Source organism: Vipera berus, assembly GCF_964194415.1.
Source record: "Vipera berus genome assembly, chromosome: Z".
Classification (NCBI taxonomy): domain Eukaryota; kingdom Metazoa; phylum Chordata; class Lepidosauria; order Squamata; family Viperidae; genus Vipera; species Vipera berus.
In genome coordinates this window covers 79,243,840-79,260,290 of record NC_138205.1, presented here as the reverse complement: position 1 = coordinate 79,260,290, position 16,451 = coordinate 79,243,840, and the positions used below count along the sequence as shown (strand labels likewise).

Below are 16,451 nucleotides of genomic sequence, written 5' to 3'. Positions count from 1 at the left end.
TTCTATCCTGGTACACCTCCCCCTTATTCACCAGAGAACTTTCACACCCAAGGGGTCCCACGAGTTTCTTTGGCATCAATGAGTGAGGGGTCAGACCGTTCTGACCATGCCAGATACATGATTCGCCGAGAGCTCCTCAACTCTAGCCTCTCAAAGTTTAATGACCGTCCAGAGACCTACAGATCCTGGAAAGCAACCTTCAGAGCTGCTATTGCTGATCTCAACTTCAATGCCAGGGAGGAACTTGATCTATTCATAAAGTGGCTGGGTCCAGAATCTGCAGATCGTGTTCAAGGACTGAGAACAGTACATGTTGACTCCCCAGACGTGTGGGCAAGACTTGAACAAACCTACGGAAGCCCAGAAGCATTAGAGAATGCCTTATTCGAAAGACTACAAAACTTTCTGAAGATAGGCAACAAAGACAATTACAAGCTTCAAAGACTAAGTGATCTCCTCATGGAAATAGAATTGGCAAAAACAGACCCACGTCTAACTGGTCTGAGCTACCTGGATTCCTCCCAAAGTGTCAATCCAGTGGTGTCAAAACTGCCATACAACCTGCAGGATAAATGGACACAGCAAGGCTCAGATTACAAACTATGCCATAATGTTTCCTTTCCCCCATTCTCATATTTTTGCAGGTTCATCAGCAGACACGCCTGGACGAGAAATGACCCCAGCTTCAACTACCCTGACTCCAGTGTGTCTGCCCCATCATCATCATCAAGGTTCATTGGCAGACATGCCTGGACAAGAAATGATCCCAGCTTCAACTACGGTGAACCCAGTGTGCCTGCTTCATCATCATCACCAAGGAATATTAACACAGCAGCTCAACACAGAGACTCAGGTGGAGCTGTGCTTACAAGAAAAATGGATATCTCACCTCCTGTACCATCTCCTCCTCAATGGAGTGATTCAGGTGGTGGGGATGAAGATCCTAATTGTCAGTGTCCTATTCACAAAAAACCTCACCCTCTTAGAAAATGTCGTGAGCTTAGAGCAATGACTGTACAAGAGCGGAAAGAGGTTCTCCAAAAACTTGGAGTATGCTACAGGTGCTGTGTTTCATATAACCATTTTGCTAAAGATTGCAAAGCCTTTGTCAAGTGCACAGAATGTGATAGAGACAAGCACGCTACAGCTATGCATCCTGCTCCACTTCTAGGCAATCCACAGCAACCACCTGCATCCAACCCTGCTTCAAGTTATGGCGGGGAGCAACTAAATCATGCTCCAGTCTCAAATGTCTCATCTTCACCCCAATCCCCAATTTAGAGACCTTCTCCTGCTCAAGGACCAACAAGCTCAAGAATTGAAAGGCACCAAAACTGTCATCAGACCCATCACAGAGCTTGTCCTGCTTTTGCCTCTTGAGGACTGAACTCGTCACCTTCCCTGGTTGGATCCTGACTTCAAGAAGAAAAGTGATTTGAACTTTAAACTGTTTTAGGCCTGTAATGGCAATTCTTATTATTGCAATATGTATGCATATTTATTTCTTATATCTGTCAGGTTTTTATGTCTTATATATCTCAGGTTTATTTCTTATATCTGTCAGGTTTTTAAGACAACAAGCAAATCACAACCATTTATTTGTATTTGCATACCTACCAGTATCAAGTTTATAGTGGTATTATGAAATACCAGACGGGGAGTGTGCTGCCACCACGTGTTTGTTTGGGGAAATTATAATATGCTATCTTATCTGGACTAGCCAACTCCTCCTTCCCTATGACATATTTCCTCCTTCTCCTGATCATGTGCCTTACACCCCTCCCCTTTCTGGGATGGACTTCCTCCTTCTTCTCCCTAGGGACTCTCCTCCTCCATAACCAGCAGATACACGTGCTCCTCCATAACTGGTAGACACACGTACAGACACTGTAAATTGATACTGTCTTTTGACCTTGGAAATATCGTGTTATCATCTAATTCACCTCATCTGCTGTAATCTACTTTGCATGCAAATAAAGGTATTTCTGGATGATAAAAGATATTTTTATGAGCTCAGCTATCTGGCAAGAGTTGTTATCAATGATAGAATCCGCCTATACAGACTAGCTCAGGTATCTTAGCAAAAAGAAAAAAATAATTAAACGACAGCTTGATCCAGAATAACAATGCATCATGGCAGGATTCAGTGTTCTAAGTTTTATTACTGTACATTGTAATAAGACCTTAAAACTGCTAATGATTTGGAGCTAAACCCTTTAAATCCATTTTGCTGGTAATTCTGAAGGGAACTTTCCTGTGGGATACAAAAAGTACGAGAAAAAGCAACTGGAAAGCTTATTCTCTGACTAGAGGCGGCTCCAAACTTAACTCAAGAAGATAATTAAAAGAACACTCTGATGTCATAAACCAGATTTCCGCGTGACCTTTGGCGTCCACGATTCGGAGAAGTCACTGGAATAGTCAAATTGCGCAGACTCCTTTCCCGCCTCATAGCGCATGCCCCTACTAAGCTCCGCCTATTTTACGCGAACGAATCATTTCTCAAAAATTCTACTGCTCCTACGCATGCGCGCCAAATAATTCACCCGCAGGAATTCCTAACGTTCACTGCTGCCGGCACTCACTTTGCTAGACGTACGTCGGTTCCTCCCCGCACCTTTTGATTGGCTCCAAGACTCTTCGTTTCTTTCAGCGGGTTGGTCGGCGGAGGGACAAGTGCATGCGCTCTCCCTCCTTCCCGCTCAGATGCCCAATAAAGTGGCTCTTTGAGTACTACGTTACAAACGCTCTGCTCTTGACGGCACCCCTCCCTCTCTTCTTCCCAGCCTCCTCTTTCGGCTGTGACAAGTGGTGGCCACCAACGTGGAGAGCGGAAGCCGTCCTGCTCCTCTTCGAACGAATTGCGTTGAGGCCGGAGCAGGAGGGAAAACGCGCGTGCGGCGGCAGTTTAAGCTCGGACCTTCTGATTCGTTCGCGGGGACCAGGCGAACGAAAGGAGCACGCGAGGCTGCTGGGTGGCGCCGAGTTCTCGCCGCCCTTTCTCTCCCCCCCCCCCCCGCAACTGTCCTTAGGCAGAGGCGACTGGTCAGTCTGTCAGTCATAACCGGTTTGAACCGGAGTGCGAGGAGCCGCCGTCGCCATGGCTGAAACCGAGGAGAGGAGCTTAGACGACTTTTTCGCGAAGCGAGACAAAAAGAAACGAAAAGAGAAAAGTAGCCGGGGAAGTGCCACTGCCGCGCCTTCCTCGGCTGCCTCCTCCAATGCCACTGCCGCGGGTGTGACTGGGGGAAGCCGGCAAGCGGAAGGCGCCCATGGAGCCGCCTCTAATGCTAACGCGGCCAGCGGCGCTTCTAAGGCAGCAAACAAGGTAAGGAGACCGAGACCGACCAGGGTTCTCCCTGGCTGAGAGTTATGGGCTCGAGTTGGCCAGGAACTAGGGTGGAAGAGGATTGGGGAGGAGGAGGAAACTTTATCCTGACTGCTTCCTGTGGGCGTTGGTAGCTTCCTTTCGGTAGAGGGCGTCTCTACATCCCAGCTAGGCCATCTTGGGTTTCCTCTGGGGCGCGTGGAAGGCAGTTTCTCAGCTTTCTTCGCTCATAGGGCCGAGACCGAGGCTAGCGGCAATGGGAATCCATTTTGTTAGGAAATAGGCTGGTACGCGGGACGGACTTTGGGGGTCAAACAGGAGAATTGCTCAGTTTTGTTTCTCCAGGTTTGTCCCAAATTTCCCACCTGGCACTTAACGACTTCTCCGTTTGAAACCCCATCTTGCTGCTCTGGGCGTGAGAGCACAAGAACGATTTTCTCAGTTGCCGCTTTAAGCAACAGGAGTATCTTGCTGTTGAGGCAGGATAAGGTCTGGGCACTCACTTCAAAATATAAAGTATGAGAATGGTACACGGTTATTACGATTTTATTGCCTCCCTCCAAAAACAGCTACTGAAGAATGTAAACGTATCCACAGTGCATTGGAGCAGACCAAAATTTATCTCGTCTAGCATTCTGTTTGTATGCAACACTAGTTCTCAAGATTAATGGCGCTGTGGACTAAATATACTAATTTTTGTTCACCCCTTCCCCCCCAAGAAATTATGGAGAAAGCAAGGCTTTTGATGACTGCAAGAGGAGGAGACAGTGAAACTGTCCATATAAGAAAAGATGCTAAGTTTCAGAATCCAGTGTAACTGCCTGCCTGTCCCCCTCAAAAACAACAAAAAAAAACCACTTAGAACAAGAGTAGACAATTAAGACACCACAATCCTGGTTAAGTCACTTTGGATAGCAAGAGCAAATTGGGGGTATTGTAGTAGCCATTTGTAATTGTACTTACCTTTTGTACTTTGGTAGTCTGTATTGTCTTTGAAATGGCTGTTGCTGCCAAGGCAGACCTGGCTACTTGGCTTCTCAAATCTGCATTGGTTTCATAGAACTAGACCAGCAACAAGTGACAGCCAAGAGTTAACAAAACATGCTATCTCTTTGATATCAACTATTGGTTAAAAAAACCAAACTGTGGGTATAAGCTATGGACAAACAAACTTGGCAAATCTGCCAGCGAACTCAGCAAATTAACTCATCCAAACTTAGCTGCCACCAGGAAAGATCAGCCTCCTCTACCTCAAAAGATAAATTATGGAGCACCTTCAGGTTTGGCACTGCCAGTTCATTTTGCTGCTATGCTGCTAGTTGCTAAATAACTGGTGTACCATCTATTCCTTTGTATCCCCTTCCCATCTTGAGTGTGCTGGCAAGTTATAAGGAATATTAAAGCGTTCAATAACCAAAAAGCCAAACAATGAAAAGCAAAACAATATATATAAATATAGAGACTGGGAATTTTAACTGTAGAACAGCAAGATTTAGGGTAGCCTGATTCCCTGCTGACGCTTGGAGAGGAAGGGAGCTTAGCAAATAAGTGTACGAATACGGCCTACAGCAGTTAATAATGAAAATCCATTCCATCTTACCATCATAATACATTATTGACCACATGTATATGTCATTTTCATGCAACAAAATAGTTTTTAACTTGCAAATTCTGGTAGTTCTATGTTTTCTCAGATGTATGAGAAAACAGAAATACATTGTTGGCGAAAAATAATGATTTTGCAGTAACTTCAAAGATGGACAGTAACTTGGGACTAAACTAAAATATAGCCAATTCTGTCTCTTCCTTTTCATCCCTCTGTAAGCTTGCTCTAAGATATTGAGGAGTTTTGATTTCACTACTACCTGTTGAATCAAACTCTGAATTAGTCAGATCAAAGCTAACTTCTATAACTCCACAGTGAAAGTGGGGACATAGAGTAAATACCAGAAAACCGATATGTCATGTTTAGAGAGGTTTTACTATCTTGAAAGTATGATTAAATTTTTAATTTTAAAATTTGAATCAGTTAGAACCAGTTTGCATATTAGAATTTTACTGTATTAAACAATACTAAGATTTCTATATAGCATGTATTTTGAAAGAAAAAAATTAACATTTAATTACTATCATGAAAATAATTTAGTTGTGTGTTATGGGATATGTATGGAATGTTGAGTAGTGGAAATGGTCTAGTTATAAAGTAGGCACTGTTTAGCTTCTGATATAACAGAAGCGTTGGGAATATTTAAATCCTAGGAGGATGACTACTATTTTTTTTTCTGTGACAGTCATTCTATAGCTGCCAGTGCTGATTGCCCTTCATTAAGAACTAATAATGAGCCTATGTAATCTTCATCTTGCAGGAAGAGGATGACTGGAAAGAATTTGAGCAGGAAGAAATAATTGACTACAGTGGCCTCAGAGTTCAGTCCATGCAAATTAGGTATTATTGTCTTGAAAGTATATAGGTATATATTGAAAACTATAGTTCTACATGAATGATTCAGTTACTACTTGCAAGTTCTAGGTGAAGAAAAACTTAATCAGGTCTTATCTCTAAGCTTGCCACACAGTGGCTAGTATTGCTTCAAAACATCATCAATGCTTGCTGTTCTTAAATGCTTTAATATTTCTGTGCTTGATGGAGAAATTACTGTTCAATATTTAATCTTAGTTGGCGATTATTAAAAACAAGGTTTTTTCATGCCTAAACATTTTGCATCCTCTTGATTAATTAGGAGCCTATAGATTAGTGACATGATTGTGTTCTAATTGTTGGTATTAGTCTTCATAGCACGAGACTGGAGATGTTCCCTTTTGTTTTAAATAACATACTTTGAGTACTACTGTATGCTCAGTTTCCACATTATAGTATGAATGTTTACATAAGTGATGAAAGCTGTAACAGGTTTTTTTCTTTTTTTGTCAGTGAAAAAGATGAAGAAGAAAGTGAGAAAAAAGAAGAACCAAGGGATAATAGTGATGAACCAGGTGGAAGTTTGGAGAAATCATCTGGTCCTTGGAATAGGTCTGCTCCTACACAAACACCTGTTGCTGAAATTATTGGTGAGCTTTGCTCTATGTTCCTTTTAATTTACCAATGTTTACTGAATCAGCCATTTTGTCTCATTTTTAGCTAAATGAAAATCTGTTGAATAAAAAATAAACATATTTGGAAATATTTCATTTCTAACGCTTAAGTAGTAGATTGTCTGAATAAAGAGGAATCTTTACTTGTATAGCCAAAGTATTGAGTGTAGATTGAATATTAAATTGAAATGTTTCATTTAATGTTTATCTGATTATATCTGATTGGGTTTTTAAAAATTCTTTACAGAAAATCCAGAGCCAGTGCAATCCAGTGGAGTATATAGGCCACCTGGTGCAAGAGAAGGCAGGACACGAAAAGTGCCACAAGGTCCTCCAGAGATCTATAGTGATACACAGTTTCCATCATTGCAGTCCACTGCCAAGCAAGTAGATACTAGAAAGTAAGTATGACGATACAATTCTAGAATATTTCCTTAAAATAATTCTTCTCCCAACCTAGCAATCTCTTCAAAGTTTCATGGTCTAATCTAAAGTTTTGTAATTTTTCCACAGATCATAAACAAGTATACAATGTGATCTGCACTAGAGGAAGCAAGTGTGCTTTAAGCATAACTAGGGAGGATATGGATTTTATTTGCAGAAGCTCAGATTGAATTTTTTAAAAACCAGTTTCTTGATTTATACAGTGCTATTTAGAGAGGTGGGGTGTGAGATTGTTGTATCACTTGATCTGGGCCCATTCCTAACATCAAATTACCTTCTATCGGACTTGGTCCATTGCAGAACTTCAGTATTTTAATTGATACTGAGTAAATAGTTCAATTTTTAATTATAGGTGGTTTATCAATATTCAACTTAAGCAGTAAATTACAGTATATCTGTATTTGTACCATAATGTACACAAAGATGGCATTTTCCAATTTTGTTTCATAATCTGTTACTGCATTTGGGATTATGTGTGTTAAGAATGACTTTTAAGACAGTCCCTACACAATTAATGGATTTTATTTGAATGTCAGTCTTCTTGTAACTGACTTCTTATAAACAAGTATTCCAAGTCCAAGCTTTCATGCGACTTAAGTTCAATTAAAAAAACAAGCATGCAGAAATAGTTATGCATTTAGCTTATGCTTTGGAATAGTTTCTGAATGTTGCATTTAGGACATTACCATATTCATAATTATTGACATGTCATTGCAGTGTTAGTCTACTTGGGATGTTGGGATACATTTTTGTGGCTGCAATCCAGTGAACTGCCTCACTAACGCTATCAAAAGTTTTGAATATATATGCTTGTATAACAATTTATATGCTTGTATAACAGAACCCAGTTTGTCATTTCAAAATCAGTTTATGAAATGGCATTGAGGTTTGTTCAGAGAAATGTCATCAGTGGCATATGCAAGCCCTTAACCATGCCTGCAATAGTTCTTTGGATTATGGTCTCCTTTGTTAGGACCCTAGTCATGGAATTTTGCAAGTAAATTAGTGTCATTGATTAGTATTGCTAAAGGGCAAGTGTGTCTAAGACAGTTACTGATTACATTTATTTTCCCTTAGGGATAAAGAAATGGAGAAGAGCTTTGAAGTAGTAAAACACAAAAATAGAGGTAGGGATGAGGTTTCAAAATCCCAGGCAACTAAACTTCAGCTAGACAACCAATATGCTGTGCTTGGGGATCAGTAAAGCTGCACACATATTACAATTAAGGAATGGTTATTTGATACCCTTCCATTCTTAAGATAACTAAACCACACCAATTATGAACATGCCGTCTTGTTTCTGCTGGATCTTCTACAACAAGTGCAGACTACTTTGACGTAAGTGATTGCTTTTCTGCACTTTGAAAATATACTTAATTTGGTACACCTTCTTTATATTATGAGGGAAATTAATGTAAATTGTTGAACAAGAGTTCCCGGTGTTTTGATTCCTCTGCAGCCAGTGGTTATTTCAAATTTTTTTATGTTCAGATACTGAGCCTTCGTAAAGGTTGACTACCTCAGACTTGCTGCACTCATTGTGGATACCATGTGGATCACAACTTCTGGAAAAGGTTACAACTCTTTGGTGGCCATCTGAAACTCGAAACCAGCTCTACTGGATTCCTCTAAGAAATCCTGCAGAAATCAGCCATCTGAGTTGATAATATAATTTAAGTGACCTTAAACGAGCAGTTTGTTCCTTGCCCCATTTATTATATCCTTTCACACGTAGCCATAATTTACTAGGAACCTCTAATGCACACAATTTTTTTTTAAAAAAAAAATGCAGCATAGTATTTTTTCTTTAGTTATCAGAAAATAAGTACATATCCAGATAAAAAAATTATGGACATTAGTCTGTATATTAACTGGTTTCATTTGTGTAAATTCTTAATTTGAGAAATGGCTCTCCAGGCTTGACAAATTGCAATATAGTAGTTGCATGGAATATGCAACTATATATACTTTACTGGATATCAGAGTAAGATTTTCTTTAGATAAATGGTCAATAAATGTTTGCTCCTATAATATCTGGGACATATTTCTGAGAAGTTGATGCTGAATATTTAGCCTTAGCAATCTGTTAGGAAGTATCAGCTATTGCTCACGCATACCATTATACTTGCAGGATGGAGATACTTATATGTATAGTGAAAAATGTCCATTGTACTTATTTACTGTTTAAGATTTGGATATATTTTGAGAATAAGATGTTGCATTTATGGCATTTTCTTCCTCCTACTGCCCAAAGAGTAATGGCAACTTTAGTTAAAACTCAGTTTCCTGGCCAGCTATGTACTCATTTATTCAGACACATTTTAACAGTATTTGAATACTAATTTATGCTATATTTTGCTGTATAACATTGACTGTGAGTAGAATTCAGACCAGCTCCCAAAGAGGTTCTTGCTCCCTGGGTTACTTTTGTTTTTTTACTTTGTTCTTCCAATCTAAATCTAATATGGCCACTCCTGATATGTCTTTCCAAATGCCTGGCTGTTTTTTGGACTCTCAAGCCAGCATTTAGACAAATTTACTTATGAAGTAGCTATGTACTTTATAAAAAGATGACTTTGCAATTAAGGAGTGTTTAGAATATGAAATCATTGCTTTAAATGAAGAACAGACTGCTTAGAATAATATTTTATTCCTATTAAGAATTGTGAGATATATTCTTCTAAGTAGTTGTGTTTTATACAGATGCAGAACCAGTCCTCTACGTGCTTAGATCACGAAGTAAAACAGCTGACATCGTTGAGTTGCGTATCTTTCCTGAAAGTTGTCTATTTGCCAACAAAGCCTTTGCAGGGTATTAAAGCTGAAGAACTAAGATTATGTGAAATGTACAATTTTAAATTCCAGCTTTGACATTTATTAAAATTGTTACACATGAATCAAGTTTTAATATACTGTATGATAGGGTAGATGAAGCTGTCCTTTGTATTCACTTGAGTTCTTGGGCATAGTTGGTATAGCAAGTTAATATTGTAACATTAATAAATATAGAAATGTTCATGACCTCTGCAGTCTAATGATTATATATACATGTTCTGATGCCGTGCATCACTTCAGTGTGGCAAATACATGATCATGGTGTTGAAACTTAAAGCTGCAGTCTTATGCATGTTACAAGAAAAAAGTTCTGCTGAATTCATTCATAGATATGCATTGAATTGGCTGTTGCAAAGTATTGGTGGCCCGTAAGTAACTTGAAATGTGTGGTCATCATCTACCTCACTGTGTCACTGCTAGCAACACCACTAATATCAAGTGGCAAAAAAATGTAGTTAAAAGGAAACAACATTGCTAAAGTTGACAGCTTTTTGTAGTGAAGCTAAAACTTTTACATCCCCAGATACTTGTTATTAGTGAACATGCTTTCATTGAAATATTACACCATTGAATTAGTCAAATCTTTCAAAAGAAAGTGGAGCTCTAGTAAACAAAGTGCATATTTTGTATTATGAATTGTTCCTTGAGATTCTTAATTTTGGGAGGAGCTCATACACATATGGATGGTTTGACTTTATGCACTCTGAAGTTCTGCATCTTACCTATCCTAACAAATGTCATATATGCTAATATAAACTACTGTTACACAACTGCTTTGTGATCTGTGGGCAAAATAATTATAAAGAAACAAACTGAGGTGATCTGAATGCAAATAAGTATTCTTTTAGTCCAGACATCTAGTTCTGAGCTGATTAAAATAAATGATAGCTTGAAAAAAACAGTCCTAGTTTTTAGCGGTTTGTCTTTGAAGTTCAGAGTATTTAATTCACGGTACTTGTAAAATCATAGTTAGCTTAAAGTTCATTCTGAATTTGTATTTAGGTTCATTGCCTATTCTATGAATACTTCTGGAAGACCATGTAACTTTTTTGCTGCATAAGTGATTGATGCTTTTTAAATGAAAGCAGTGTCCATGTTCCTAGTCAAAAATATCAACTATAATTTAGCAAGCTCTTAACAGTACACTTCAAAAGAATCTTAAGAGGCAGATAGTGTATTTACATGAACAATATTTTGATAATGCACTATAGCACAAAATATAGAATAAAACTTATTTGAGCAGCTTTTTTTTCTGCTCTAACCAGAGCATTTTATATATCTATGTATTTTGTATTGATAAAAACAGTACGTTGGGATTTACTGTTTATTTGGTAAAAGCATTAGGACTTCCCAAGAACATTTTCTGAGGCCTCTACAGATCCTAAAATGTACACTTATAATTCAAGCCATATGCAATGTGGCTTTAATATCAATGCCTACATCCATCTAGTCCAGAGGTGTCAAACTGCTGGCCTATAGGCCGGTTTCATCATACTGAGGCTGCGCCCACCCCATTGCCGACAATGCAAAAAGAGTTATGATACGTTACAACGTCATGTGACAAATTTAACACCCATGATCTAGTTAAACTTGATGGTGTCACGTGACTTTTTTGCCTTTGCAGAGCCAGGGTGGGCGTGGCTTGTGCGTGATGCATCCGGCCCACAGGCTGCCAGTTTGACACCTGTTGATCTAGTGGATACACATAATTGTAGCGTGCCGTTTAGCTGGTGTACCTATTTCTGAACGTTGGCAGTCAAAGTTGAATAGGGATCAAGAGATACAAAGTTCAAGCTACATAGATCCAATCAGCACAACTGTCAAGAACTTGAAGTCTTGGACTGTATAGTCAGTCATATATTTGAATACAAATCCAATGTGTTGACAATGAATAGGGTGTGACCTTAACACTATTTTCAATTGTGGTGAACAATAAAAACTGCATAGAGCATGTCTTCTATATGCTCATTTCAATACTTCATAGAAAACATACTTTATAAAGAGGCCTTAAATTACTCAAAGTGAATATTCATATTTTAACAGCATGGAATGCTGAAGTTACAAAAGCTTGAAGTTTCACACAATCCAATTGTTTTTGGCTAAATTGCCTAAGCCAAATCAACTGTAGAGACAACTGAACTGCCTGCTTTCAAAAGATGTTTTTAGACAAAATAGGGCAATAATTGACCTGCAAAATAAACAGTTTTAAATAGACTTTTCCTATGTCCACTTCTCCAACAGAAATAAATTTATAGTAAATGCTATTTATTTATTTATTTGAGTGTGCTGCTCTTCAGCTGTATTGGAGATTCCAAATAGCTAACAAAATTTTGTTTTAAAAAATGTGAAATAAAATTAGCAAGAAAAGATAATTAACAATGAAGAATGTGATGAAGTGTGCGTACCAACATTCAGGAGCAATGCAGGAAAAAGCCTTTTCTCATGACCGAAGGCTAGCTACACCTGTTTAAAAGTGATGGGGGGGGAGAGTGTCTCCCAATCTTAAACAAATGAGTTTGTAATGAGAACAGCAGAGACTGTTAAGCCATTTGGGACTTCTAAGAATTAATAGCTTTAAATTATGCTTGGAAAGCAATTGGCAACCAGTGCAAATAGTATAAGCACAGTATGAACTTTGCACCTTGCATAATCTGGCAATCTGCCTGCTGGATTTTGCGCTAACTGAAATGTTTGGACACTTCAAGGGTAGCCCAGTGTGTGTTACAATAGTCACAATACGATGTAATCAATGCACGGACAACTTGTAAAAATCTAATCCCGGAAGGAATGCAGGTGTAATAATAAATTTGTGCAAAGATTCCTCAACATCTGCAAATTCAATGGGATTTAGGGATCAAAGCAGCACTTATTAACTACACGTTTTCACTGGGACTGCAGCCTTATAAAAATCGCATATATTTCAATCCCAAAATCCAAGTCCTCTTTTTAACCAACAGTAACATTTAACCATTATCAAACATAGGTAATGTTCAAAGTTACCAGATGCCTGCTTAGAATCGGATGGTGAGTGTAGAACTGAGTAACATCAGCCTAGCAATGACTCCTGACATCAGAATTCTTGAAAACATTCCCCTATCAAATTCATGTAGAATAGGGACACAAAATTGGATTCAAGGCAGTATAATGGGAACACAAATCAGTACTGCCATCTGGACATAATTTGACAAGAAAACTGGAAGCACTGTAAAACAATACCAAACCTCAATCCTCAGGCAATCCACAAGGTTGTTTCATTACCTTATCTTGGTCAAAAGCCCAATTGAAGTGGATTCACAAAATCATCCTAATTTAAATGCCACTGACCTTAACTGCCTTCTCTGGAATAGAGGAATATAGTGAGATAATGATTATTTCTGCTAGCATGGCTTGTCCTGGCCATTTAAAGCAGCCCAGAAAACCTGAAATTGCATAACCAGGTGATAGCAGCTATCATTCTGCACCTCCTGTCCACTTCTTTAAAATCTGCAATCTGAAAGGAACCCAAAATTACATCCCTAGCATCTGCCCCAATTCTACAGTACAAGCTGGGACAGGATTCACCAGTTAAAAAGAACTCTAGTATCATGGTGGACTAGCTGCATAATGTATCAGACAATTTCTGGGTGGAAGCAAAAAGAACTTGATTGCCTGTACTATTACTATTGCAGTTAAGAAATCAGATGGGTTTCATTCTATACAAATATTTTGACCCATTCTAAGAGTTACTTCATATTGCGTTAATTTCATCACTTAATAAACCAAGAGGATCACTTGGCTCCAGGACGGGGATATAAATGTTTAAGTGCAATAAGGTCAACTGCCCAGGGAGTTTTCCCACTCATGTTTAAAAACTATTATATTCTGGGAAATCACTCCAACCATAAATATTCCCAGAAATTAATATTACCATATATTGTTTCATTTCCTCATACAGGTTTAAAGTTCTAGAAAGATTAAAATACTAAATAGTTTCTAACATGCAACGAGGTAGGAATAAAAAGATGGTGAGAAGATTCTGTGGAGCAAAAGATAAGAATCTGCTTTGGAATAATTGCTTGCTTGAAAAAATACAACTCGTGTATAAAAACTGGTCTGCATAAAATGGTAAAATTGTGAATTATACCACTTTAGATACTAGGCATTATGCAGTGCATTTTTAATATTGTCCTAGCTTCCTACAAATAGATAAAGCATAAATGAGACTATTGCAGTGAGCATCTTTGATATTTTGAAAAATGAATAATACATTAAAGATTGAAGACCTATTCAATTTGTAGTGGTATAGGATAGACTGGAACTCTTGTCACATTTATTCTCTTGGATACATAAAATGCCTCTTCTTTTTAGGAACAAAATAAAAAAAGGGTAAAACTTCAGATTATCTGGCCATAAATATGCTGATGTACTTGATTATCAAAGATAAAAAGCTGTTATTAAAATGCAAAAATGAACATTTCTAACATCTGTTCCATCAAAATGGAAATTATAATGGATTTCACTGAAATTACTGATTTTTACAAAAATGCAACTTGTCAAGTGACAAATCCAAGAATATGAAGAAGGTTGAAACCATTGCAAAGGAGGAAGCATTGTCTGTACCAAATACAGCATTGGAAATTAGAGGAAATTTAATTATGTGTTTTCTAAACTGCAAAGACAATACTTCCCTACCTCACAGGGATGTTGTGAGGTTGACTACAGCTTTATAAAATGTTTTTGAGTTTTCCAATGAAGGTGCTATAAAAATACAAGGTGTAACTAAATTTGCTGACATCTGCCACAAAAAGAAAATATTCAACTAGGTTTTATTTACAGTATTTTACTACTACTATGGTAAAGTTCTTTACACATATATTAATGATCATGTAACAATGGACTTTCTAAAAAGGCATGGTTGAGTTTTCAAACTTTATACATCCCTTTTTGGCTCTGTGTGATTAACTGTGCAGATATAATTGTATTAATAAGTTCCTTGAGATTTGCATGGATGAGATGAATTATCATTTTTTGTAATCTCTGAATGAAATAAACTTACATTCACAGTTTGTTGTTCTTTTTGTAGAAATTTTCTGTTACATGCTTTTTCAGGAGAAGTGTTATCTTCATCAGTTATATTGCCTGAGAAAAGGTCCTTGTATCAATTAGCAACTGTTCAATATTAGATCAGATCTGTTTATTTTCTGTAGACACTTAACATCCAGGTACTTTCTTTAAAAAAAAACTAGCAAAATGAGGCTGAGTTTTAGTTTTACGACTAAAGAATATAGTAATCTAATTTCCAAGTCTCCAAATATTGAAAGTATCTTTTCTTCACATTTGCATTTTTGAAATTCTTTTTGAAAAATGAAAACCCAATAGAATTTTGAAAGGAGACAGTGAATGATTTCTTCTTCATTCCTGCAAAGCAGTTGTTACTTGAAATCTTGCTATTCCCACTAAAGCTATTGATATAAGTGAATAGACGGCCAATTTAAATAAATTGCCTCAGATGTGGCTGATACTTGCTACATACAGATTTCTTGATACTGCTATTAAAACATTGATTTAACAAATGAAAGAACTGGGAGAATACTTTAAACATGTCAAAACTAGAGCTTTGTATAAATTACATCCCAGTTAATAAGCAAGTTATTTGGGAACAAATAAAATAAGTCTGAAATTTTAGTTAGGCAATTCTGAATTATTCTTTTTTTAACTTTAAAAATCAGATGACCTTTGGTCTGGAAGGTAATGTTCTATCTTTTTAGAGATGCTTAACTGTTCTGTGCATTGAAAAGAAAATTCTTGAACTGCTAAAGCTAAAGTGCATGTTTTTAGAGGAGAGACGAACAATAAAAGGAAAAACTTCAATGGGGCTATGTCCTTTCTTAATATAAGCTAATATAGCAACTTAGATAAATGTTATATAATATTATATATTACATAATTGTCTTATTGAAACCAATAAGAAGGTACAAATGGAAGCAAAAGGTATGTTAAGTGGCCATATGTGTCCTTTCTCAATAGTTTATGCATTTACTGAATAAAGTACACTTCAAGTACCATTTCCAGTACAATATGAATCTAAATACACATTCCTCCAAGCCTGTAACAAAAGTTGTAGAGGTTTAGTTTTGAAAAAGTTGCAGTTATTATTTGCTTGAAATCCAAGGCACACAAAAATACTACAAAAATTAATATATTTTATCTTGGAAAGGAAAACAAATAGAAATTGAAAATTTTATATTTTCAGATTAGTCGCTTCAGTGAATTCTGGACCTCTTTGCTGTATGCTTTTCTTCGGCAGCTTTACGTTTTTGAGAAAACCCAATTCCAAGTATTTTACTATTCTGAAGATAAGCAGCAGCTTCTGGTAAATAATAGTTTTCCATTGAAGGTGGTGGTTCCTTAAAAAAAAATAGGGACAGCAGTTTTTGAAAGCTGTAAGAATCATACTTTCAGTTTTTTTATCTGACATTTTCTTTTTAGCTACCATATATTTTCTTCCTGCTACCATATATTCTTGGTAAGAAAGACAATGGAGAAACAAGTTATCACTTGAAAGCTTTATATTATACTGCTGTCTGAAAAGTTCGTGTTGAAACCCAACCAAGAGTAATTTGTCATAATCTTTATAACCTGAGAAATAAAGTGAATGTAAGATTTTCTACCGTCTTTTAATTGCACACAAAGCATCCCACTGCCATAGATTGTTGGGAAGAAAATGGATGGGAGTGAGAAGAGAAGAGAGAATTCACAAGTCATCTAGGGA

At 37.4% G+C, this 16,451-nt stretch overlaps 2 protein-coding genes across 10 annotated transcripts in view; one reads left to right on the top strand and one right to left on the bottom strand.

Annotated features, from left to right (window-relative positions):
* The first annotated feature begins 2,760 nt into the window (after nucleotides 1–2,760).
* On the top strand, nucleotides 2,761–14,745 carry CDV3 (CDV3 homolog). Of its 7 annotated transcripts, none has more exons than XR_014028403.1 (6): nucleotides 2,761–3,328; nucleotides 5,695–5,774; nucleotides 6,261–6,397; nucleotides 6,669–6,822; nucleotides 7,943–8,203; nucleotides 9,569–14,745. XR_014028403.1 is itself a non-coding variant. In XM_081343180.1 (6 exons), exons 1-6 carry the CDS (start codon nucleotides 3,101–3,103, stop codon nucleotides 8,371–8,373), a joined length of 666 nt encoding a protein of 221 aa, XP_081199306.1. In that variant the 5' UTR covers nucleotides 2,764–3,100; the 3' UTR covers nucleotides 8,374–14,745. The 7 variants fall into 7 exon arrangements, 5 of the variants coding, with proteins under 5 accessions (XP_081199305.1, XP_081199306.1, XP_081199307.1 ...); XR_014028404.1 differs by having other exon boundaries at nucleotides 8,357–14,745; XM_081343180.1 differs by having other exon boundaries at nucleotides 2,764–3,328; nucleotides 7,943–7,992; nucleotides 8,357–14,745.
* Nucleotides 14,746–14,974: 229 nt separating this feature from the next.
* TOPBP1 (DNA topoisomerase II binding protein 1) overlaps nucleotides 14,975–16,451 on the bottom strand; it is a 50,525-nt gene continuing 49,048 nt past the window's right edge. For all 3 annotated transcript variants that reach the window (XM_081343178.1, XM_081343176.1, XM_081343177.1), the window contains one exon: nucleotides 14,975–16,086. In XM_081343178.1, coding sequence (XP_081199304.1) covers nucleotides 15,943–16,086 — 144 coding nt within the window. In that variant the 3' untranslated portion in view covers nucleotides 14,975–15,942. The remainder of the gene's footprint in view (nucleotides 16,087–16,451) is intronic.

What these genes read in the sequence shown, in the direction of transcription:
- CDV3 (XM_081343179.1), top strand. Translation starts at nt 3,101, where the DNA reads ATGGCTGAAACCGAGGAGAGGAGCTTAGACGACTTTTTCGCGAAGCGA. An exon ending in CTTCTAAGGCAGCAAACAAG is followed by an intron (nt 3,329 to 5,694) that starts GTAAGGAGACCG and finishes TTCATCTTGCAG; the next exon opens with GAAGAGGATGACTGGAAAGA. An exon ending in GTTCAGTCCATGCAAATTAG is followed by an intron (nt 5,775 to 6,260) that starts GTATTATTGTCT and finishes TTTTTTTGTCAG; the next exon opens with TGAAAAAGATGAAGAAGAAA.